The sequence below is a fragment of the Callospermophilus lateralis genome, chromosome 8 (assembly GCF_048772815.1).
Source record: "Callospermophilus lateralis isolate mCalLat2 chromosome 8, mCalLat2.hap1, whole genome shotgun sequence".
In the NCBI taxonomy this organism is placed as follows: domain Eukaryota; kingdom Metazoa; phylum Chordata; class Mammalia; order Rodentia; family Sciuridae; genus Callospermophilus; species Callospermophilus lateralis.
The window spans coordinates 85,278,864-85,304,052 of record NC_135312.1 but is presented as its reverse complement, the minus strand read 5'-3'; the positions used below and the strand labels follow the sequence as shown (position 1 = coordinate 85,304,052).

The following is a 25,189-nucleotide window of genomic DNA, read 5'->3' as shown; positions in this document are numbered from 1 at the left end:
ATAAACTCTTCTCAAGTTTAAGAGTCAAATAGACCAGAACACAATAATTTTGGGTGACTTTAACACACCTCTTTTATCACTAGATAGATCTTCCAAACAAAATCTGAACAAAGAAACTATAGAACTCAATAATACAATCAATAACTTAGACTTAACTGACATATATAGAATATTTCAACCTCCAATGAGAGAATACTCTTTCTTCTCAGCAGCACATGGATCCTTCTCTAAAATAAACCATATACTATGCCACAAAGCAACTTTTAGCAAATATAAAAAAGTAGAGATGCTACCCTGAATTCTATCAGATCATAGTGAAATGAAATTAGAAATCAATGATAAAATAAGAAATAAAATACACTCCAACACCTGGAGACTAAATAATATGCTACTGAATGAACAATGGGTTACAGAAGACATCAAGGAGGAGATTAAAAAATTTTTAGAGGTGACTGAGAACACAGATACAACATATCGAAATCTCTGGGGCAGTATGAAAGCAGTTCTAAGAGGAAAGTTTATTGCATGGAGTTAATTCCTTAAAAGAAGAAAAAGTCAACAAATAAATGACTTACATTACATCTCAAAGCCCTAGAAAAAGAAGAACAAATCAACATAAAAAGAAGAGAAGACAGGAAATAATTAAAATCAGAGCTGAAATCAATGAAATTGAAACACAAGAAACAATTGAAAAAACTGACAGAACAAAAAGTTGGTTCTTTGAAAAAAATAAATAAAATTGATAGCCTCTTAGCCATGCTAATGAAGAGAAGGAGAGAGGAAATTCAAATTACTAACATATGTGATGAAAAAGGAAATATCACGACAGACACTACAGAAATACAGAAGATAACTAGAAATTATTTTGAAAACTTGTACTCCAATAAAGTAGAAAATATCGAAGGCATCAACAAATTTCTAGAGTAAAACAATTTGAATCAGGATGATATACATAATTTAAACAGATCAATTTCAAGTGACAAAATAGAAGGTACCATCAGAAGTCTACCAACCAAGAAAAGCCCAGTACCAGATGGATACACAGCTGAGTCCTACAAGACTGTTAAAGAAGAACTAATACCAATACTCTTCAACTTATTTCAGGACATAGAAAAAGAGGCAGCACTTCCAAACTCATTCTATGAGGCCAATATCATCCTGATTCCAAAACCAGGCAAAGACACATCAAAAAACCCGAAAACTTCAGACCAATATCTCTAATGAACATAAATGCAAAAAATCTCAATAAAATTCTGGCAAATTGAATATAAAAACATATCAAAAAGATTGTGCACCATGATCAAGTGGGATTCATCCTAGGGATGCAAGGTTGGTTCAACACATGGAAATCAATAAATGTAATTCATCACATCAATAGACTTAAAGATAAGAATCATATAATCATCTCAACAGACACAGAAAAAAGCATCTGACAAAATGTAGCACCCCTTCATGTTCAAAACACTAGAAAAATTAGGGATAATAGGAACATATATCAACATCATAAAGGCTATCTATGCCAAGTCCCAGGCCAATTTCATTCTAAATGCAGAAAAATTGAAGGTTAAAAACTGGAACAAGATAAGCATGCCCTCTTTCACCACTTCTATGTAACATAGTTCTTGAAACACTGGCCAGAGCAATTAGACAGATGAAAGAAATTAAAGGGATACACAGAGGCAAAGAAAAACTCAATTTGGCACTATTTGCTGATGATATGATTCTAAACCTAGAAGACCCTAAAAGTTCTACCAGAAAATTTCTAGAACTAGTAAATAAATTCAGCAAAGTAGCAGGATATAAAATCAGCACCCATAAATCAAAGGCATTTCTGTCTATCAGTGACAAATCCTCAGAAAGGGAAAAAAGGAAAACTATTCCATTTACAATAGCCAAAAAAAAAAAAAAAAATACTGGGGAATCAACTTAAAATAGGTGAAGGATCTATATAAGGAAAATTACAGAGCCCTAAAGAAAGAAATCAAAGAAGTCCTTAGAAGGGAAAGAAGATCTCTTCCTTGCTCTTGGATAGGCAAAATTAATATTATCAAAATGACAATACTTCCAAAAGCACTATATAGATTTAATGCAATTTTGATCAAAATCCCAATGACATTCCTCATAGAAATAGAAAAATCAGTCGTGAAATTCATCTGGAAAAATAAGAGAACCAGAATAGCTAAAGCAATCCCCAGCAAGAAGAATGAATCAGGTGGCATCACTATACCAGACCTTAAACTATACCTCAGAGGAATAGTAACAAAAAAGCATGATATTGGCACCAAAACAGACTGGTAGACCAATGGTACAGAATAGAGGACACATAGACTAACCCACATAATTACAATGATCTTATATTAGATAAAGGCACCAAAAAACATGCATTAGAGAAAAGAGCCTCTTCAACAAATGGTGCTGGGAAAACTGGAAATCCATACGCAACAAAATGAAATTAAACCCCTATCTCTCACCATGCACAAAATTCAACTCAAAATGGATCAAGAACCTAGGAATACAACTAGAGACCCTGTGGCTAACAAAAGAAAAAGTAGGCCCTAATCTCCATCATGTGGGATTAGGCCCCAACTTCCTTAATAAGACTCCTTTGACGCAAGAATTAAAATCAAGGATTAATAAATGGGATGGACTCAAACCAAAAAGTTTCTTCTCAGCAAAAGAAACAATCTCTGAGGTGAAAAGAGAGCCTACATCTTGGGAGCAAGTTTTTACTGCTCACACATCAGATAGAGCACTAATCTCTAGGGTATATAAAGAATTCAAAAAGCTAAACACCAAAAAAAAAAAAAAAATCAAATAACCCAATCAATAAATGCATGAAGGACATGAACAGACACTTCTCAGAAGATGATATACAACCAATCAATATACAAATATATGAAAAACTGTTCATCATCACTAGCAATTAGAGAAATGCAAATCAAAACCACTGTAAGATTTCATTTCACTCCAGTCAGAATGGCAGCTATTAAAGACAAACAACAATAAATGTTGACAAGAATGTGGGCATAAAGGTACATTCATACATTGCTGGGGGGACTCCAAATATTGGTCTAGCCAATATGGAAAGCAGTATGGAGATTTATTGGAAAACTGGGAATAGAACCACCATTTGACCCAGCTATCCCTCTCCTTGGTCTATACCCAAAGGAATTAAAGCCAGCATACTATAGGGACACAGCCACATCAGTGTTTATAGCAGCACAATTCACACTAGCTAAACTGTGGAACCAACCTAGATGCCCTTCAATAGATGAATGGATTTAAAAACTGTGGCATATATATACAATGGAATATTACTCAGCAATAAAAGAGAATAAAATCATGGCATTTGCAGGTAAATGGATGGCACTGGAGAAGATAATGCTAAGTGAACTTAGCCAATCCCTAAAAAAACAAACGCCAAATGTTTTCTCTGATATAAGGAGGTTGATTCATAATGGGGTAGGGAGGCGGATCATGGGAGGAATAGACAAACTTTAGATAGGGCAGAGGAGTGGGAGGGTAAAGGAGAGGGCATGGGGTTAGAAATGATGGTGGAATGTGATAGACATTATTGTCCAAAGTACATGTATGAAGACACAAAATGGTATGAATATACTTTATAGAGATATGAAAAATTGTGCTCTATATGTGTAATAAGAATTGTAATGCACTCTACTGTCATTTAAAATAAAAAATTAATTTAAAAAATGGTTTATCATAACATCATTTTAAACAGTCCATGCTTCTCAGTGTTATCTGAAGGATTTAAAATATTCTGACAGAAAAATGAGAAATCATACCCCAATTGATTCAAATGTATGAATTCCCAAGATCATTGTAATGTCATGTGTAGCTAATAAAAAAAATATTCTGACATACACATACACATAGACACATCTTGCCACGTGTACGTTTTTGTATGTGAACATAAATAAAATGTTGATATACCTGTAACTGTGAGAATTATAAAAAATAATAAAATGGGCTGGGAATGTAGCTTTACCTTTCTCCCCTCTCCTCCACCCTCCCCCTCATTGTACTGGGGACTGAACCCAGGGGCACTGTGCCACTGAACTACATCCCCACCCACTTTCTAAAATTTTATTTTGAGACAGGGTCTCATTAAGCTGCCCAGCCTGGCCTCAAATTTGTGATCCTCCTGCCTCAGCCTCCTGAGTAGCTGTGTTATAGGCAGGGCCACCAAGCCTGGCTGCGGAGATTTTTAGAGCATGATGGTTCTACTATCAAGGCTTTTCAAAATTTACTGAGCATCTCTTATATAAGGTTCACTTTAGACACTTAGTCTAGCAACCAAGATCCATCTCTACATTTTATACTGGAGACTGAAACAGGTTCTGTAACATGCCCAGGCAAGGACCTTTTTAAACACAGCACCCTGTCTTTGACTGGAGACCATGTTCTTTCCTCTACACCTCACCAGCCTCCTGCTTTTCACAGAAGGATGCTTAGTAACTAGTGTAGGTTGGGATGCTAGGAGGAACTAGAGTAGAGTTTAGTGCTGGGTTACTGCAAGTCTTTTTTTCCTAGCACAATCTAAAGAATTAGAAGACCGTCACAAAGAACTAACATTCTGATTAGCAAGTAAGGTGACTAATAGAGGAAAATAAGTGTAAAAAAAATCACCATCAAATTAGTGACCAAGGCTAATTACCAATTTTGTCAATCTGAATGACAGATAAAAATGTCTTGTAGAAAACAAAATATTATATTAAAATAATTTACTTTTCCTTTGTTTTTCAAACACAAGAGAAAACACTTTTTATTTCCTGGTTGTTATTTGCCATATTTCATGGCTTAGAAATGATAACCCTCTCTTAACGATTGTCTGAAAATGATTTTCTGGGCATCAAAAGTATTAATTCAGAAAAAGTGAATCTATAATGTGGAAGAAAATGTTCTCTCAAGACAGTTTAAGGACATGGAGTGCTTTTTAAAAATTATTATGTCATTATAAGCTCTCTCTTTTAGAAAAGCACTTTTACAAGTTCAAGATTCCTTCTGTGAGTCTGAGCTATAGAATTATTATATAGTACTGCCAACCTTGTCTTTACTGTCTAAATGACCAGCCATCTCAGTGAAGGAGACTCATGTTTGCACCTTCTTTTCCTAAAGACAACATAACAGCTATTCCATTGTTAAATAATAAGTAGGATGAACAGAAGTTTTATATACAGAGTTTTATGTCTAGATTGATGAAGCAGAAAAAACAAACTCAAACTACATTTTGCTGAGACCTTCATAAAAGTGTGAAAACATTTGGTTTCTCTAGGTTTTAGAGAAAACACATTGCAAATGCCACAAGGATGTATAACAAAACATAAAACTGCAAATATTAACTGTCTCTCTTTCCTTGAAATATAATTTAAACTTGGTGACTAGGACAAGAAAATGTCACATTCCTTTCTCTTGCTAAGGAAATTGCATATTTCCTTGCAAAAATAAAGAATACGCAGTCTTCAAAAGAGTCCATGTGACAGCTTTAAAGTTGTTTTGTTTCAGGTTAAAGGTTTCTATAAATTTTCATGATTGTTGGAAAAAGAAAAAGAAACAAAGAAGACAAAGCAAAACATTAACCTTAGGCACACAAGTTTTGGGTTTCACCAATGTTAAAAAACATTTCGAGTTATATAATTTTTCAAATTGATCCTAAAAAGGACAAACTTACAAATTGTGTTTATGTTTCCCTCCATGATCTGCAATGCTCCACCCAGAAAGTTAATCTTCTGTCCTTACCAGAATTTGTGAAGCAAAGGGACATGCATTTCACAAAGTGGAAAATGGAGCTGTGGCATGGTTAGCTAGCTGTGAATGAGTGCTGCATGCTTGGTTTATGGCCTATGGGTGCCATAAGCCTTGGTCAAGAACATTAATTTCACTTGAGAGGCAAGTAATTCCAAAAGAGAGTCTTTACACACATAGATTCATCAAATTTCCAGAATTTCACTAAAATAAAATGAAGGGAAATTTTACTAGTAATAGCAAACACTATTCCTTACATTGACCTTATTGGGAAGGAACTGCTACTGTCTTTCTCTTCCAGAGGAGAAACTGAGGCCAGAAACTTTAAGGACTTGGTCAAATTCACATTACCTCTAAGTAGCACAATCATGCTTTTAGCCACTTTGCAGGTTCTGATAGAGAAGCCAAGATGGAGAAAAGATGGAAAGGATTATGAGGCATCTTAGTCTCTTTGCAAAGGCTGGCCTCCTTATAATTTCAGAGTTTGGTCCAGGGCACATGGATTTAAAATATTCTGGGAGTATAAGCAGATGAGTCACAGGATTTCTAAAACCTAGGCTCAGATCTCTGAGGGGGACAGGAAAGTCCCTAACTCTGCATCCTGCCCTCTGGTAGACTAGCCCAGCCATGGGCTTTGTCAGCTCTCACAATGGCTTTCCTGGTCTCTGTAGAGGTTCCAGATTGCAGAGCCAGTCAGGACTGTTGGGGAGCACAGAATATCAGACTTATCCACGGGATAACGCTAGATGCTCTGTCCACCGGTAAGTATGTGGAAGGAATAAATACACTGAGGCATGGAAATATGTGTATGTGGAGTTGTGAAGTTCTGGTTTTACTTTATTATTCTCCCTCACAATTAACAGTACCACAAAAGCGTTAGTATGAGAATGGCAAGCGTATTTAACCCTAATTCTGTTCAACAATTAAAAAAGCTTGCTTCTGGATTCAGAAGGTTTTATAGGTTCTTTCTCTAAAAATAACTTTTGTTAACCCAGAAACAGTACCTAGTTTAACCATGACTAGAATAAACTAGAGTGCATTTTGTCCTTCAAGAAAAATGTTAAATTTGGCATTTCCCTAAGCCATTTATATTTATAAAAAAGATATAGCTGTATCATACATATAACTGATCAAACTGGAATTCAAAATACTTACAATGGAAAATTTTCAGTTTCTGACTAGTGCCTTTTTTTAAATGACACAGATTTGATCATTTGTACCATACTTTTCCATACTTCAGAAGTATATGTAGTACTTTTATAAGCACAAAAACTTATTGTTGACTCATTCACTAGAATAATTTTGTGATTTGAATGCTCTCCAAATTATAAAAGAAATTATATATTCAAAGGAACTCACCTTTTGTCCATTCATTCCTGGGATTCCAGGTGCTCCAATGGAACCCTAAGGAGATTCATAATTAAATTAAGTTGCATAATCACACAATATTTCAATTCTAAATTTATATTGTGTTAGTTATGTCAGTCATAACTTTACCTTGGTAAAACATCACAGAACTTATGTGCAAAAAATTATAAGATTATGTTTTTTTCAGATCTTATTCACTGTCTGAAAATATATAACATAGGTAGTCTTCAAGCTTTCTCAAAAACTCAAGTTAAAATTTAAACTTGTTTCCAAATATCCACTTAACCCTAATATGATTTTAAAGAATTTCATGTCATAAATTGAGATCCATATCTATCAGGAAGTTATATGGCTTTAAATTTTGTTGTTAAGAAATATATAGCCTTTGTTCCATCTGGAAAGAGCCTTACACTAGCAGTAATTCTTGAATTTCAAGAGTGTAAATAACACAAAAATATATTAAAATAACAACTGTTTGTTCTACACCTAAATAAAGGACCCATGTTGTAAACTCAAGATTTTTGTATTTGAAGTATTTTCCCCCTGGACTCTCAGGTAGTATGTTTATGCCACCCAAATTTGAATGTCTTCAGAGTGGACTCAAAAAATATAATAAATGTTATACACTGATCAGGAAAAAAAATAACTCCTGCACAAAACATTTTAAGATGTGTGTGTGTGTGCAAGTGCACACATACATACTTGGGTGAGTATGGATGGTTGGGCATAGATGGGGTGCACTGAGAGTAGGAAAGCTAATTTGACTCAAGAAAATCTAAGTCATTTAAGTGGACACAGAAGCATTAGCAAACAGTGATGTCATTTCCCTCCCTTACACCTCCCTTTTAGGCTCTGGAGAAATCATTTTAAAATACAATGTGCTTATTCTTTGTCTAGAACTAGAAAACAGATTTTCTTCTTTGTAGATGTATATTAAATTTCTTTAATAATAATGGGAATTTTTTTTTTAATAGTAATGACCCACCAAAACCTGTTCTAAAAATCAGTCTACCCTTTCCCCCTCAAAAAAGTAATTATATGCAAAACAAATTAAGATGGTAAATTCCTTGGTTCATTCAATGATTATATGGGGGTGGGTCATTAAAGTACTTCCCGAAGGCTGAAGCAGTAATTTTATCCTGGTCGAATGTGGATTAGGGTAGCTTTACAATTTCACACCATGCTTAATAGAGACATTATTGAGAGGGACAAAGTGTTCCTATACACAAGTTGTCTCACAACTCATTGGCTTTTACTTGGTTTGTAGGATTATGTTTCAACAGATGCCACATGCCCAGTGCTTGGGGGATAAAAAGTCTCTATCTTTGATGGATTCCAAAGATAAAGAATAATCACTTTTCCACCTGTTATAATAAAATGGTTTTCTTTAGTTTTCTGCAGGTTAACTATCCCTCCCCACCCCCCCACCCCCCCCCGCAGGAGGGGAAGTTAGTGGGGAATGGGGGACTTCCTTTTATTTTGTTTGCAAAGAGCCTTCTTCCTGCTAGTGACATATTTACCTCTGTGGTATTGGTGTAATTTTAGAAACCCTAGATTCTCCCCCAGGAGAATGTAATGGTCAATTTGGATGACTGTGGATAACACTGAAATGACAATCAGGAAGTCACTTTTCAGTTACCTTGACAAAGGAGGACACTTAGTGGACCCCTGAAATGCAGCAACAAACACATTTTTCATCCTGGGCAGTTCTGTGGCCCTTTGGCTATTACATATTTGAGCAAGACCATGCATTCAATTTGCAATGTCATTCGATCTTTTGCATTTTAAGTTTTGTCACATTGTTTAAACAGTATTTGAATTAAAAATTCAATAACCGACACTTTCAGCAGACAGCTTAACAACAGTCTGCTGTGGATTTTCAGAATTTTCTACAATGGAGTTGATTAGAAATCTAATGCTACTCTGTATGAATTATTTTTAGAAAGCAGAATGCACAAACCAGACTGCTTCAGCATGGCTTACAGTAGCTAATTCTGTCCACCTCTCTTGCAGGCCATTAGGCAATGGGAGTATAATTACTTCCACAGCATTGTTGTATACTCTACCTTTTGTCCTGGAGGCCCCAGAGGACCCTGAAAAAGAAATATAATTTAATCAACATAACACTATAACCATTCAAGCTCAGATGACTAATTAAATCTGTCCTATTCTGTAGGTTCTCTTTGCTCTACTGAAATACAGTGATGCTCAAGGAAAATTTTCAGTTGGAAGTACAGATGGGTGTTTTTTCCCATTTTATTCTTTTTTGAAGAACATTCAGCATATGCAATAGGGTTCTGATTGTTTCTCCAGGGAGAGACAAAAAAAAAAAAAAAAAAAAAAAAAAAAAGAACATTTGCTGTTCCAGTGCCTCTGTTTCTTCAAATACTTGCAGATCTATCATATCAATCTCATTTAGAGGGCTGCAGGTATTTTTGCTAGAAGCTGTTACAATGCAATGCCTTTCCCCAACTAAGGACATTATATGAATTCTGCATCTGCAAAACTTTAGTAAGCAGATTTGCAAAGAAAATAATTAAATAGCTTACAAAGAAACATACTTTGTTCTATTCTTTCTCAGAGGAAATGTGGTCAATTGACCTGCACAAAAACTTGTTTACAAACTAGGGGAGGCCAAGGTCAACTGTGGCACTCAGTTTGTACCTGAAAAGGGAACAAAAGATGCTGCCAACTGTTGCTTAGACTATGGTGGGGGTCGGGGGATACAATGTTTAGTGAGATGAATGAGAACATTTACACAGAAAATGTAAATGTGACAGTTTTGAGATTTAGCAGTTTAAAAATCACAAAGTCAGTGTTGGGATTCTGTTGGCTTTATTTAGAGCAAGGCATGGCTTTGGGAGAGGGGAAAGGAACACAAGGAGATATAGCTACATTTCTGACTTTTTGTGTCTATTTTAAAATTAAAATATTAAATACTTCTAGTCCTTTCAAAAATATATTTACTTTTTGTATGGTTTAGTGAAGTTATAGACATTATAATTTCATGTAAAAGCTCTTTTGCTCAATACACTTTAATTAATGGCAATCTTATTTTCAATGTGTGACATTTCCATTAATTAGGATCTTAGATTCATACTCAGTTACAATAAATAAAACACTAGGGTGGTCATTAGAGGAAGAACTAGTCATGCATCATTGTTTAAAATTAAAAATATACAATGTTCAGGAACATTGGTGAAACTGTTCCTCATGGATCTTTTGTAATCCTACAAGTAAGACTAATAATTTCCTCCTATAATCAGCTTTAGGTTATTGAAAGTTCACCATTTACTACCATTTTTATATATTCCCGTTGATATCCTCAACCAACCCACCAAAATTTTAATGAGCTTGCTATCTACATATCTGTGGTCACTCTCCCTACCCATTCTAATTCTTCTATTTTAAATTCTCTGTTTCAGGTCTGCAGAGAAAATAAGAGACTTCAGGTGTAAATTCCCTTGACATCATGTCTCTCATCAACCCCAATCCACGTGGACCCTTCTCCGGTATCAGAGAAAGAAGATTCCTGCCTCCCATGCAAGCCAATTCATTTGGTAGGCTCTGGAATCCATCCTTGGCCTCTGTCCTCAGGGATCTGTTTCCATCAATTACCCCTACATCCGTATCAGAGCCTCCCCTTCTCCACCAGTTCCTTCTCCTTAGCACATAAACATGTTTAATCATTTCCTCACTTGGGTAAATTGTTTGGGAAGTAAATGTTAATGCTGAGTAAAAGGCAGAGTTTAGAGGTTGTGGTGATAGGAGATCTGAGAATGAAGACAAGCCGTGGGTCTTATCATTGTCTAGGATTCCATTTTCTCAAGTGTCTCTAGAGCATTTCACGTCTTAAAATGTTGATGTTAGAAAGGAAATCATATAACAAGGAGCACATTAATGCAATGTTTAGACTGAGAATGTGTAGGTTCAATTCACAAAAGGTTTCTTTCCCATTGTAAACCTAACTTTGCCACTTGAAAAAATATTATTCCCTAAAACTGGATATTTCATTACATGGATATATAACCCTGGAACGGACTATTTAAAATGAAAATAAGAGCAAATTTTACATCAAATATTTTAACTAGAGGCCAACATATCCGGTATTTTCTATTTTGGTTTATGCTTATGGTCACACTCAAATCAGAGATTTAGAAAAACTGATAATAGCTCTGAAATCCATAAAATTATATTAGTTCTATATTTTAATGCAATATTTATGGATAATTGTAAAGAAAGCATAATTGTTCCATTCACTTTTAGGAAACTAGTGTTATTTTTGGTAAACTAGAAAAATAAAAGCAGTTTTTAATATTTAACATTAATTTTGAATTGTGAATACATGTCTTATAGTCATAATTCTGCTGCCAAGAATACATTCTTAGCTATCAAAACTGTGTATATAGTTTTGAACTCACTAGTAGAAAAAATGCTATCAAGCCAAGGAGAATACAATCCATTTCCAAGAGGAAACTGGGAATAGAGTTGGATGTAAGGCAAAGATATACATTTGTAAGTATACACACAAACATACACACCCCAGTTATTTTAATGAGCAAGATTTTACATGCATTTTTAGTATCCTTGGATGAATACTACTACTATGGACCTCTAATGTTGTGATAATTAAATTTAAACTTACAAAATAAGATTTCCCTGCTTAACATTTATTTTGAAATTAGAGTATGTTGCCAGTTGGTTAAGATGTCTACGTTTGATTAGTCTTGTGGCTTCTGGTACAAATAAAGCAATGGACAAATACCATAGAGTCATTCATTAATTGACCTAATCTTTCTGAACTTATTTATACTTTCAGCCTGCACAATAGCTGAATGAAGAAAGTCATCAATTCATTATTTACTAGTGAAACTAATGCTCCTTATTATTCTGAAAATTAAAATTCTAGTGGCTTCAGATTTCTAAAATAAGTCCATTCTTATTATCCCCATAATTCAACAAGTTTGGATCAAGTAGTTTTCCAAAGTATAATCTATAATCTTCTTGGTCCACTTTTATTAATCAATGAAGTGCTCCTTTCTTAGACATTTTCTTGACAGGCAAATTTGAAATTTGCATATACTTTGCATACAGCCAAATAAGGTGGAAATACTCAAAATAAAATTTTTATTTTTCAAGATAGTTTCTATGTTTCAAGTTTAGAAATTATGCAACACATAGAATCTTAACATATTAAGCTATATTTCTTTAACTCCAAAAATTCCCGCTATAATTTGAATCTTAAAATACACTCATCTCACTATAGTTTCTGGTTGATATAAAATGCTTAAACTTTGCATTTAAGAATTATGCACAGTTGACATAATTCTACTCAAAGGATGGAAATCAAATAAGACACTAAAAAATTCTAAGTGTGAATTACCAACGTCACGTAGACCTTTACACCCGAGTCTCCACAATCTTCCATAAAAGACCACAGAGAAACGGGCCAAACAAAGTTCAGATAGAAACTTGTAAACTAGTAAGGAATTATACAGCGCACTTGATTTTCCTTCCTGTTTCCCCTTCCCTTGCTAGATTCCATTTCTGAAGATTATGTACAATTTTCAGCACATGGTGAGCAAGTAAGTTAAAGAAATACGATAGTCCCCATGTTGGTGATCATCTTTCCCAATATCAGTTAACTCTGGCCTGAGAGTGATTCTTTACTCCTGCTCTGAGCCCCTCGGATACATAAGACTCTCTCTCTGGTCCAGTCCTCTTCTCCAGCTGCACTGCTGTGCCCTTGTTGGAGCCCTCATCTCTCTTTCACCTAGCTAATGTGACAGCCATCTAATGGCCACTCTGCTTTTAGCCTCCTTCAGTCTTTCTGCACACTGCTGTCTGAGTGAGCTTTCTAGAATGCTAATGGTTCCATACTTCTGCTTAAACATCCTTTGATGGCTTCTCAGAGTTGAAGCTTTGGTAATAGTTGTACATCATCCCATGAGCCATGCTTCCAACACCTCTGGCTGCCTGTTGCAGTAAGGGGCTTCTCTCTGATCCTCTCTCCTGCAACCATCTATAAATCAGAGCTCAGTGTCCCTGCCTGTGGGGTTCAGTTCCCTTCTTTTGTTCTCCAAAGCATCCCTATGTTAGGGCCTTTTCATAGAACTTGACAACATTATTGTAATTGTTTGGTTACTTCCTTCTTTACCCCAAACATCTTTTATTATGCATAGTAAGTGGCATATATTAATTGCTCAGTGAATCCTATTGTGCTCATTCATTTATTCATTCACTTCACAGTTTATGAGTACCTACTGACTGCCAGGCAATGCTCTAGGCACTGGAAAGTCAATGTCAACTAATAAGACAAAACTCATGCCTTCCTGGACTTCATGTTCTAGTGAAGGGAGAAAGACATTAATAGATGAAAACAAATTGAATCAGGGGGTTAAATGCTAAAGCAAAGACAGGGAAGGGAATGGGAAGTATTTTAAATGGAGGGTTGGTGAAGACCACAGTGACAAAGTGACTCCTAAACAGACAGCTCTTGAGAGAGGTCAGGCAGGCCACATGAATGTAGAAGGGGAAGGATGCTCCAGGCAAGGGGACAGTCAATGCAAGAGCCAAGAGCTGGGAACATGACAAGTGTGTTCAATGAACACCCTGGAGGTTACGAGTAAATTAGATATGGAGAGGGAAGGGAGATTGTATTTGCATGGTCTTGTAGGGGCTTATGAGCACAACAGGATTTACTTGGAGGGTGATAAAAATGATAGAATAAGGAATAAAGTCAGTCAAGATTTTTTCTTATAAAGACAACAGTGTCTCAAGATATGAATGGCAAGGCTTCTTACCCTTTTGTTTACCTGAATTATTCTAACGTTACTCGTTTATTACAATAGCCTCCAGATTTACTTCTAAGTGTAGGAGTGGGTGGAAGAACTCAATTCTGGCTTCTACAATCAAACAGTAAAGCAAAGATCATTCTCATTGCACGGCATCATAAACACCGAGAGTGTTGTGTATATCAGTCTATGGTCTCTAATGAACCTCTGAGACTCATCATGCAAACAGTAGATGGAATTATCAATCCAAGTTAATCTTCAAAGCAGGCAGTTAAGAAATTGATGATTCTACAACCATTATGCATTGGCTGTACTTTCCAGTTCACATATATTTTTAAAAAGGTTTTTGCTTGATAGATCATGGAATGGAAAAAAATTAATGATTTTTTCTGACACTAGTGAAGTTAGCATAGATTTGATTGAGGTATTAATTACTTAAACAGGATGCAAAGTTTCTAAATGATGTGCTTTAGGAAGCCTCTTGGGAGATGTTTTAAGGCAAGTTCTGGTTGCCTGCTATTAGGAAATGATGTAGGGGGCGGACACAGTTCCTGTTCTGTCCCTGATGGCTAACAGTAAAATTTGAAGCTCTGAAAGCTGCTGGTCATTGCTGTATATAAGAATATACAATCAGCTTCTGTAATAAAAAACACAGGGAACAAAAAAGAGGTGGTCCATTGGTAATGGGGAGAATTAAAAAAGCCTACTCTATTAAGCCATTTAAAATTAATTCCTTTTTGAGTTAAGAATTTTTCCATGATTTAATAAAAGTGAGACATAATGAAGAAAATGCTTTTTAAAGTCTGGTTCCATTGGGAATAATGATAGCATGTATAATCTAACTTACAGAGCCAGAAAACATCAGTACCAGATTTTCTCAAGGATTTTGTGTAACAGATTTTAATTACAACTTTTTGAAGATATTAACCTGGTCAAATGCCTCATAAGATCACAAAATACATAAACTTGGTTTATAAAAAGTTAAGAGGAAATTTGAAACAAATAATGGAAACTTGTCTGATTTAAGAAGCAACCATTTAAGATGTACTTACATAAAATTCTATATTCTACTTGGATGTTTGATGTGGGAAGGTTAAGAAACATAAACTCTAGCCACTATTATATGTCTGTCTGGAGTGGAATTCAAGAGATGTTTTACAAGATTGGATTTCATAGCTTAAGTGTGTGGAGATGCCAAACCAGAAACTATTGGGAATGTTTAGAATATAAGAGACTGTGCTGAAATGTTTTCATTGTGAAGGCCAATGATTTAATTGAACAGTCTGTGGAGGAACACAGCATAAACAAGAGTGAAGGCAGTGCTGAGATGGGGTAGCTACACCTCTTGGATCAATTCCTCATGGACCATATCTCCATTTATATTTATCATTTTATATTTTCCCAAGTAGCCCATATCCTCCCCCCATTAGTCTTCATTTGAAGTTCTTACTCATTCTTACATGGATCATGGTCAAAGCTTGTGAGCCTTCTTCAGTTCACCCAAGGCTAGTAGATTTTACATCTTCAGAATGTAGGTTAGTACTCAACAAAAATTATTGTTGGCAAAACTAAAACAATGCATGAATGAATGTAAAAATTATAAAATCCTGTTTTAGATGTCTACAATTATTTTACCAAACTGTCATCCTTCTACCTGGTATGACACTGGAAAGAGCTCCTGGTTTTGAGGCAATTGTTTCTGTTTAAGCATCCGAGACTTTTATTTCAATAAGGTGGCTCCATAATTTCTTTGAAAAAAAATTTGCCTAAAACCTGGAGCTCATTAATAAGATGGTGTTCCGTGGCACTACATCTATTCATGAACATTTGATGAAAAAATTTCTAATGGACTAATTATTTTTCAAAAGTAGCAAATTTTTTTCTGACTCTGTATCTCACGGGCTCATTCTCCTGGGGGGGGGGGGATACTAAACAGGGATGATTCATTTATTGGTATTTCTCAAAATCATGAGGCTATGACCTTTTTAAGGGAGGTCTCTTAAAACTCAGGAAATTAAAGAGGTAATACATTTTTCTCACTGCTTGACAAAACCAGAACCCAAGACTAAATATTGAGTATTAAATACCACTTGCCGATGAAAGACAGATCTAGGTATTTGAGAATCTATGTTCTGATCAGGTTCCAAAACAAGAGACTCTATATCACCTTTCACCAGATATCCACAGCTGAAATTAGCTCACTCATTCCTTCTACATATTTAATAAATTGTTTCTTAGTGCTGAACCCCAAATGGAAATGACCCAAAAAGAAAGAAAAATTAACAGGCTCCTCTGCCCTCCACGATTACACACACTTCCCTTGCGTATCATAAAGGAAAGAGATTTATAGTTCATAAAGGCCTATCACCCCATACTACACTCAGCAAAAAATATTTCTATTGGGTAAAGTATTAAGTGCTTTTCCTATTTTAAATCAGCAACGTTGAGAAACACTGGTTCCTAGAATTTAAATATTCCATGATCCACAGAAGGTCTTAAATTTAAGACTATAATAAATAGTCATATGTTACTAAGATCTGTTTTCTATCTAGATAGATCAGTGTTGTCTAATAGAAAGTTTTTCAATTATGGAAACAGTCTATATTGCTCAACCCAATAGGGAAACCACTCGCCTCATGGCTATTGAACACTTGAAATATGGTTACTTGCAATTTTTAGAAAATGAAATTTTAATTTTACTTAATATAAATTAGTTGAAATTAAAATTGTTACATACACCTAGTAGATACTGTATTGGACAGTGTGGATTTAGACTAAAACACATAAAACTGCAATCAGCTGGATTCTAGCATACTTCTGCCACTATTCACCTTGTGACCCCAGCCAAGTTACTTATGGTGCTGTGTTTTAGGTGATTTCTAAGATTTCCTCTGAATCTGCTGCTGTGCCCAATTTGAAACTAGCTACCTAGTGTGACTAGAAATTAGTGCAATTACTTTTCCACTGTCCTCATGAAAATCAGTTTTTTGGTTACACTAACCATATTCATGAGCCCATGTATATACTCCAAATATATTCTAATCTATAATACTTAAAAGACTGTAAGAAGGTGCAGAAGAAAAGGCAATTTATAGTAATTCTGTTAGATTTATCTTGCTTAGCCCCACCTCTGGGGTGAAATGACATCTAAGAAGCTGATTTATTTATATTAGTATATGATTTATTGGTTTGTTATTCATTCAGTTTACCCAACATAGGAAGTACCCACACCTACAATAAGATGTGACAAATGTTGTGAGATGCTGGGCATGAGAGAAGATGACAATTTCTTACTTCGTTTGGAAAAGGGTGCATGTATATGTGTACATGTGAAGTTTTCTCAAAGGAGGTGACAACAGCAGATCTACTTTTTTAAAGCTCCTTCAGTTAAGGGACTCTTGGACTCCCCTTAGACCCAATTAAGAAAGCTCCTGTTTTGGGACCTGTGATTTAGAGAGCTCTTCTCTGGTTGTGTTTCTTGTGAGGTTAGGAATCTATGAGTTGGTGGGGGCATGCCCACCTGTATTCCTTACCACCTCAACCTTAAATGATGCTTTGGGTATTAAAGATCCTGGAATTTTCTGCTCCAATGACTTCAAACACAATGAGTTGCCTCTTTCCCAGGTCAATTATTCTGAAGGTGAACCACAGCTTTGGTGTGCACAACAATGAATTGGAAGAGGGGGCAAAAAGGTGGGTATTTTGAGGGGTGTGCATGAAATTCGGTCCTGTGAGCATCCAAGAGTCTGAGTCTTATAGTTTGAAAGGGGTGGGAGAAAAAAGGAAGCAGGCCAGGGACTAGGAGCTTGTCACACAACTCTTTCCAAGTCACCACACTCCGGCTTTGAATTTTAAGGAGGGCAAATTTTCCATGCCATTCCATGAATTTTAAGGAGGGCAAATTTCCATGTCATTCCATGTCATTATGAAAACGTGTTTATACAGGTTAGAAGATAGAACATATATCACTTGACAGTTTATTAGCTGGGTTTGTAACTTTGTGATATTTACAAATCTTATAGGAGGACTTCCATTTGTCCTTGCCCTAAAATGTGTATATTTGTCCTAAATTTGCAAATATAATGCAAAGACTTTAGATAATGTTATTATATCCTCACTCAAAAGTCACATATTTTGTTTCAATATTTCTACAATAGGTTGGATTCTAAAGTTAAAAGAAATGATAACTCAAGAAGTTGATTACAGTTTCAAAGATGATTTAAAAATTTTTATTCTTTTGAAATTTAACATGACTGCTGCACTTAACTGTCTGCAGGACACACACACAGGGAGAGAACAGATATCTGTAGTTTATAATAAAACACAGAAAGATAACAGGACTTTAGAACTGGGAGGGTACTCATGTCACTTAGTCTCACCACTTTCTTTAGATGAGAAATCTAAGGTCTAGATTTCTTAATTTGTTCAATATAACATAGGTTCTAATACAGACTAGAACCAGTGCAAAGACAGTTGACCACAGAGCAAATTTACAGCCCAGAGATCATTAAGTATAAAGATACAATGAGGGAAGAATACAGTGTTATTTACTCAGACTTTTGGGCTTTTTTTTTTTTTTTTTTTTGAACTTCTGCCATTTGATTATGCTTCTAAATGATAGTTGAACATCCTTCCCTAAAGCTGAGATTTTGTTTCTAGAAGACAAAACCATCCTCAAAAGAAATCAAATGTTCCCCTCTGTTCCTTCACTATCACGACCTTGGGCACCTCTGGAGATGTCTGTGGCCCACAGGAATGGACACAGAGCTCCCTTGTGCCATGCAACTGGGAGGGACGCTGGGCTGGCACAGGAAGGAGGAGGCATCACTTGTCTCTTTCTCTCGGTTCATTTGGGAAACAAAGCATTGCAGGCTTGGGACAAAAGCACCAAGGAGGCGGGAAGGGCACTGTCAGTGTGGCATTTATATGTACTTCATGGACAATCAGATTAAGTGGGGATAATAAAGCATTAGGACGGTTGCTAAGACATCCCAGCAGGCAGGGTGCACAACTGAACACCCCGTTTTGCCAAACCGCATTTCATTGTTAAAATCTAGGCTAATGCCTATGCAAAGATGATTTTCTTCATTTTTGTTATTTGTGCTTTGATGGTTTCAGATTTTGCTTTCTCTGCCAGATCCAAATCAGGAAGAGTCTGCTGTTGTCTCCAATGTCTGACATCTGCTGATCAAGACAGCAGGCAGATCAAAGTTCAACTGAGTAAAATGATGAATTTTATCAAATCTGTGCACAGTGATGGATATAACTGAATATTTAAAGCAAGTGTTTGTTATTTCACTTTTTGTTTTAAATCAAACAGAAATAATTATTTATGCTTATGCTATTAACTAACATTTTTTAAAAAGCAGGTTGTCACTTGCGCAACAATGTATTAAATGTGTTTACAGGCGAAACTAAAGAATATCCATAAGTTCTTCAGACACAAGTCCAAATTTCACTTTAATGAAAATTTTTTTTCTGGGTTTTGAATTCACAGATACCATCAAGGTCCAATAAGTAACAATTTGAGTATTTTTATAGTTCAAAAAGAGATGACGGATATGTTTTGTAGATTACATATATTTGTGGAAGGGGAAATGGAAAGAATAAAGAATTTCAGAAAATGATATGATCTATGAAGCCTTGGATATAGATATTTTGAACTAAAAAACAATATTCAGCAAACTGGGACTAGTTGGTGTGTGTGAATGTGTATATAGATATATACATATATAATATTTATAAAATATATGTATATAATATATATGTATAAAATACATATATTATATATATTTATTTATTTTAATGTGGTGCTGAGGATTGAACCCAGTGCCTCATACATGCTAGGCAAGTGCTCTACCACTGAGCCACAACCCTAGCCCTAGATGGTATATTTTTTAAAATGCCATTTATATTTCATGTTTCTGAGAACTTCTGCATTTGTCAAATAAAGAAACAGTAAGAATATCTAAAGGAAAAATGCCTTCAAAAATACAATTTTAACCACTATTTACATTCCAGAAGAACTGGAAGATAAAGATCACTTTTGCTAGAACACATTTGAGCACTTTCAACTCTGGTCGGCTGTTGGTTTTATTCTTGTGTCTGGTTTTATAAGATAGTATGCGTCTGTTCTTATTTAGATGGAGTCAAATTTACTTAAGCTCAAGATTCTGTTTTTTAAAATCTCATCCTGAACTTCTCAGAAAACCCAAAGGTCACATTTACAGAGTAGATGCACAGCAGGATTAAATAAATGTGAAACTGCTTGAGCTGCAGATTTTCTTTTTTATTGTATCATAGATGCCGTTAATCTTCAGATGATTATTTTTGCAATATAAACTATCTATCCTGGATTATGAAAACTAATTCCCTACCTGCCACACTCATAAACAGTTTTGTAAGACCCGATTTTAGGCTATTTCTAGCTTCCTCATTTCATCATTGGAGATATTTTAAATTTATAAATATCCTCCAGTGCCTCTTAAGACCCTCATGGAAGCAAGTATTCCTCTAGGACACAAAGCAACAAGTGTAGCAGGTTTTACATAATGAGGGCAAGATGAGAGCAGTGGTATTTACCATGCTGTCTTGTTTTAACTCATGGGTGAGAAATGTTATGAAAAATTAATGATGTGATATATGGGAGAAGATGGCCAAAACATGGCCACCACCATCACCACCAAGAATAAACAGGACAAAAAAAAAAAAAAAAAAAAAAAAAACTACAAAAAAACCCCTGCTCTATCAATTACACATTGTGATATGCTGTAACTAAGTTGATGGCTATTGAGTCGTTCTCAGCCCTTACATTTCATATAGCAGTCTTTCTGCAGGCTGAGTTCTATCACTGGACATTTGTTTTATCATTAATGCTTCTTTTTATGGATTTTCTGTAGTTCATAAAACATTTCATATAAGTATTTCACTTGCTTCTTACCATAATCTAGTGAGATAAATAGATTAGGAATTATTGCCTACACTTTATAGATCAGTAAAAAAGATCACAGACCATACTATATCTCTAAGTGGTTCCAAGTCCAGAATTATAGGTACGATGTACTTTTCACCATATCAGACTGCTAGTTAAAACACATGTGCACACACATATATGTATACACACCCAGACTTCAAAACATTGGAAAGGAAATTTCTGAAGAAATTTTTCTCCTCATGAAAATTACAATTATATGTCTGGTATTCTCTTCTCTATGAGATGAATTAAAATATACAGGTACTATTCAAGTTAACAAGGAGAATTGTGATTTTTTTAAAAATGAGAGATTTTTAAATCAGAGAAACATTTATGTTAAACAAATATAAACTATAAAAATTCAATTTGCTGGAAAGTGGAATAAAGGGGTTATACTACTTTACAAAAAGAATTTAAATAGGGTAGCTTTAAATAGTAAAATTTCCCAGCACATTTAAAATATGGTGATTTTTGAAAATCTGATTCATATGAAACTTTACAGGGATACATCTGCTATATAAATCCATGCATGTTCACCTGTAATTTACTCTAGAGAGAACAACTGAGTGATAATAATAATAACATGCTCACATAGTTCTTCATTATATATTTTAAAGTGCTTTCCTCTAATTTATTGCATTTGTCTTTTATAGCAGGCAGAAAGGATATTATCCTTTCTTTACAGATGAGAAATTGAGAGGTTAAGTAACTTGCCCAAGGTCAGACAGACGTTCATTCATCTACTGCTCTGAGTGATGGAGTTTTAACGGGGTAGTCAAGGCAGGAAGGTTCCTCCTCCTCCCTTTTTAACCAGCTGTGAAGGCTATTAAAAGAGGTGGATGATCTCACAAACATAATGTTGAATGAAAGAAGCCAGACACAACTGTTTACATACTGTATGATGCAATTAATATATAATTCAAATGCAGGCAAGACTAATCTGTGGCGACAGAAGTCAGAACGGTGGTTACCTTTGGGATGGGGACTGGGAGGTAGAGCAGGGCTTATGATGATATTCTAGTAATTGATCTGGTTTGTACATAGTTTCATGTACTTTTGAAAATATATTGAGATGGACACTCTGATGTGTCTACTTTTCCTATTATAGAAACTTTCACTTAAAAAAAAGGATTTTCTATCTTTAAATGCAGTAATTTTAAAATGCACTTTAGAAGATCACTGCATACACCTTTCCTTGGGATATTTTGACTTCAATTAAGTTTTTTAGAGTCATTTAAAAAATAAGAACATGAACTGAATCTGAAAAATTTAAAGAGAAGAAAAAGTTTATAGAAAAAATAACCAGTAGTATCTGCAATGAGAAAGTTTTTATCTGAAATAGGAAATCTAAGTACACTAAGACATTAACACAGTTCATTTAGGGCTGGGTTAAATATTTATATTTAATGATACCTGTCTGAGAATTGAGTGTATTTCAGTGGTAGGGTTCATGTTCAGCATACAGGAACCTGGGTTTAATCCCTAGCACCAAATATCCAAGAAACAAGGAATTGTAGAAAAATGGGATTATGTTGTTATTCATATAGTAGTACATCCTTGAGAGCATACATAATTCAAGAATAAAAAGAATATGATTTTTAAGAAATATCCATTTAATTCTAGGATATTATATATTATGATGTAGGGCTGGGCATCAGGAAAACCAGTCCGTGCCAATGATAATTTCTAGGTAGGCTAGAAACAAGCCAGGCTCTAGAGGTTATGATGTAAGAATGGATGGGAGAAATATGTTTTGACCATTTTTTCTAGAATAAAAATCATAGATTCAATTGTTTAAAGCAATTCCAAATTTTATATCATATAGTCTTGCAAGAATCCTTCACACTCTGTGACTCCATAACACAGGTGTTGATGCTACACTTCTATGTAGTTACCACTGGTGACAGATGTGATTTTTCATTTCTCTTTCTTTCATTTTATTTGCTTTTTTTTAAAAAAAAAATACATAATGGCACCAAAAATAATCTGTATCAAATATCTATCTTAATATCTTAGGTCAAGAATGGAATTTCCAGGCAGCGGGTGCGATTTGATCCTAGGGTGCTTTCATTTCATCAGAGCTCTTGCTCACAAAGGCAGCTGAGTGGGTGTGCTGCTCCCCGGGAGAGTGCTGTTGAAAGCTCTGAGGGGGAAGCCTTTGACCTTCCACATTCCCCTGCTGGCTTCCATTCCCCACACACTGTTGTTCTCCAGTGCATTAGTTTTACGAGGGCCTAGCTAAGGATTTTTAAAAATAAATTTTATACGCTGATTACCTATACATCATGAGCCACCCATCATACAGCTTTGACACTATCAAGCTTATTATGATCGCCTGCCAGCTCCTGGTGCGGTTCCTCGGTCTACCCTTTCTGCAGCTGGGATGGGTACCCGTTGTCCTTTGACATTGGGGTAACTAGAGCATCAACCGCATTTCCCCATAGTGTTCAAACTGTAAAGTGGGCTAGAAGAGCAGCTTGAAAGACAGAGTCAGGGAGAGGTGGCTGAAGGCATTTCACTCTTCAAGGATCAGCAAGCTGACCTGAATTTTCTACTGGCAAAGAATAAACAACTCATAAGGAACTGGGTTCCACGTGTCTATACAAGTCCATGTGAGATCACTGCATGACCTGTCTTAAAATGAGAGGTTTTTAAAAATGTCTTAAAATGTTTCTCTCTGTGTAGAGCTTTTCAGCAACAGAAACACTCCTTGAAGTACTGTCAAGGTTTGCTACCCTAATTCACCGTCACACCTGATCCCTTTGAAAACATATTTCTATTTAAACTAAACAGCATACTCTTGAATTTATCTCCCTTACAACAGAGCTGCTTCAATTGCCTTCTCCCTTGACCTTCTGCAGCATCTTTCTGCCACTTTCCCCACCTGGAATCTTCTTTTTCTCCAGCATCATTTCTGTAGAGGTGTTGAGACCCTTAGCATGCAGCAGATAGACCATATAACTTTTAACTTTTATGAATTTTCACTTTCTGCTCATTTAACAGATGTATTTGTCATATAAACTTGGCCATAGATTTTAATAACCTGGATTTCCATTATTTTTATATAGAATAAAATAAATCGAGATACTTGCCATCAAGCCTTGTTCTCCTGGTTTTCCTGGTTCACCCTTCCAAAAAAAGTGATAATTTTAGTAATATGTAAACATTAAAAAACAATTTCAATCATTTTTCTTTCTTTTCCCCAATACTTTCTGGGCACATGAATGTCAAGTACATTTTTCAGATTAAATAGAGGAATCTAAACATAGCACACTTAAAAGAACTGATATTTTTCTTCAAAATAATTTTATGGACATCTTTGAAATTAAAAATTTAGTCTGGATCATCATGACCTCTATGATGACATAAAATTGATAATATGGTTTCTTCTTTTTGAGAATCTGAACATGTGTGTGTTTGTGTAAATATATATATATATATATATATATATATAAGCACACACAATTGCTCTTAGTGCAGGAATTAAACCACAAAATGATTAGAGATTGATTTTAAATTTTGGTCCTCTTGAATTAATGATGGTTGAAGTTAAAGCAATACATTAAATAAAATTTAATTTGGCAATAAATCTTAATTTCTAGTCCTAAAGTCATAATATTAATCTCACATTTTTAATGTTTTCCATATATTTCCTTACATGGCTGGGTTGCCTCTATCAAACCATATTGTTGATCTAGCCTGTACTTTGACATTATTGAAACTTGCTTAATCTTACTAAGTATTGAAATCACTTTTAAATGATTTCTATTAATAAACTTTACATACAAAGGACAACTGGGGTATTAAGATCATTAAACATTGATGTTTGAACCATAAATCGTGCTATTCTTTTTGGCATTATTTTTTGATCAAGTTATTTATAACAGATTAAGTATTAATTTACATCCTTTATTTTCCATACATTGTATGGGACTTTATTGTGTATGCAATTGAGTCTTTGGGAAATGTTATTGATCCAGCACTTACATGTTTTCAACTAAGCTCCCGCCTAAGCCAAGGCATTGGTTGACGTACCCTATGGTAGGCAGGATACTTGTAAGATGGGGCATCTCTGGTTATGAACATCTTGAGGCTTACCTGAAAACCAGTTTAGCTGCTGTCTCCAAGTCTCTGTGGTGTACACGGATTCCAGGTGGATTGGGTAGTAAAGTGGATTGTTGCTGGGAGGGCCCTTCAAACCCAGGAACTCTTCTGTCATCCCACTTTCCTCAAACCCCTCCACACACTTCACTCCCTGGTCCCATAGCCCCACCCTGCTCCTTCATAGTTC

At 35.2% G+C, this 25,189-nt stretch overlaps 1 protein-coding gene across 1 annotated transcript in view; it reads right to left on the bottom strand.

Annotated features, from left to right (window-relative positions):
• The window catches only part of Col25a1 (collagen type XXV alpha 1 chain), a 435,459-nt gene that overhangs the window by 88,902 nt on the left and 321,368 nt on the right, over positions 1-25,189 (bottom strand). The window contains exons 10-12 of the mRNA XM_076864066.2: positions 23,991-24,026; positions 9,198-9,224; positions 7,123-7,167 (exon numbers count right to left, since the gene is read on the bottom strand). Coding sequence (XP_076720181.1) covers positions 7,123-7,167; positions 9,198-9,224; positions 23,991-24,026 — 108 coding nt within the window. The remainder of the gene's footprint in view (positions 1-7,122; positions 7,168-9,197; positions 9,225-23,990; positions 24,027-25,189) is intronic.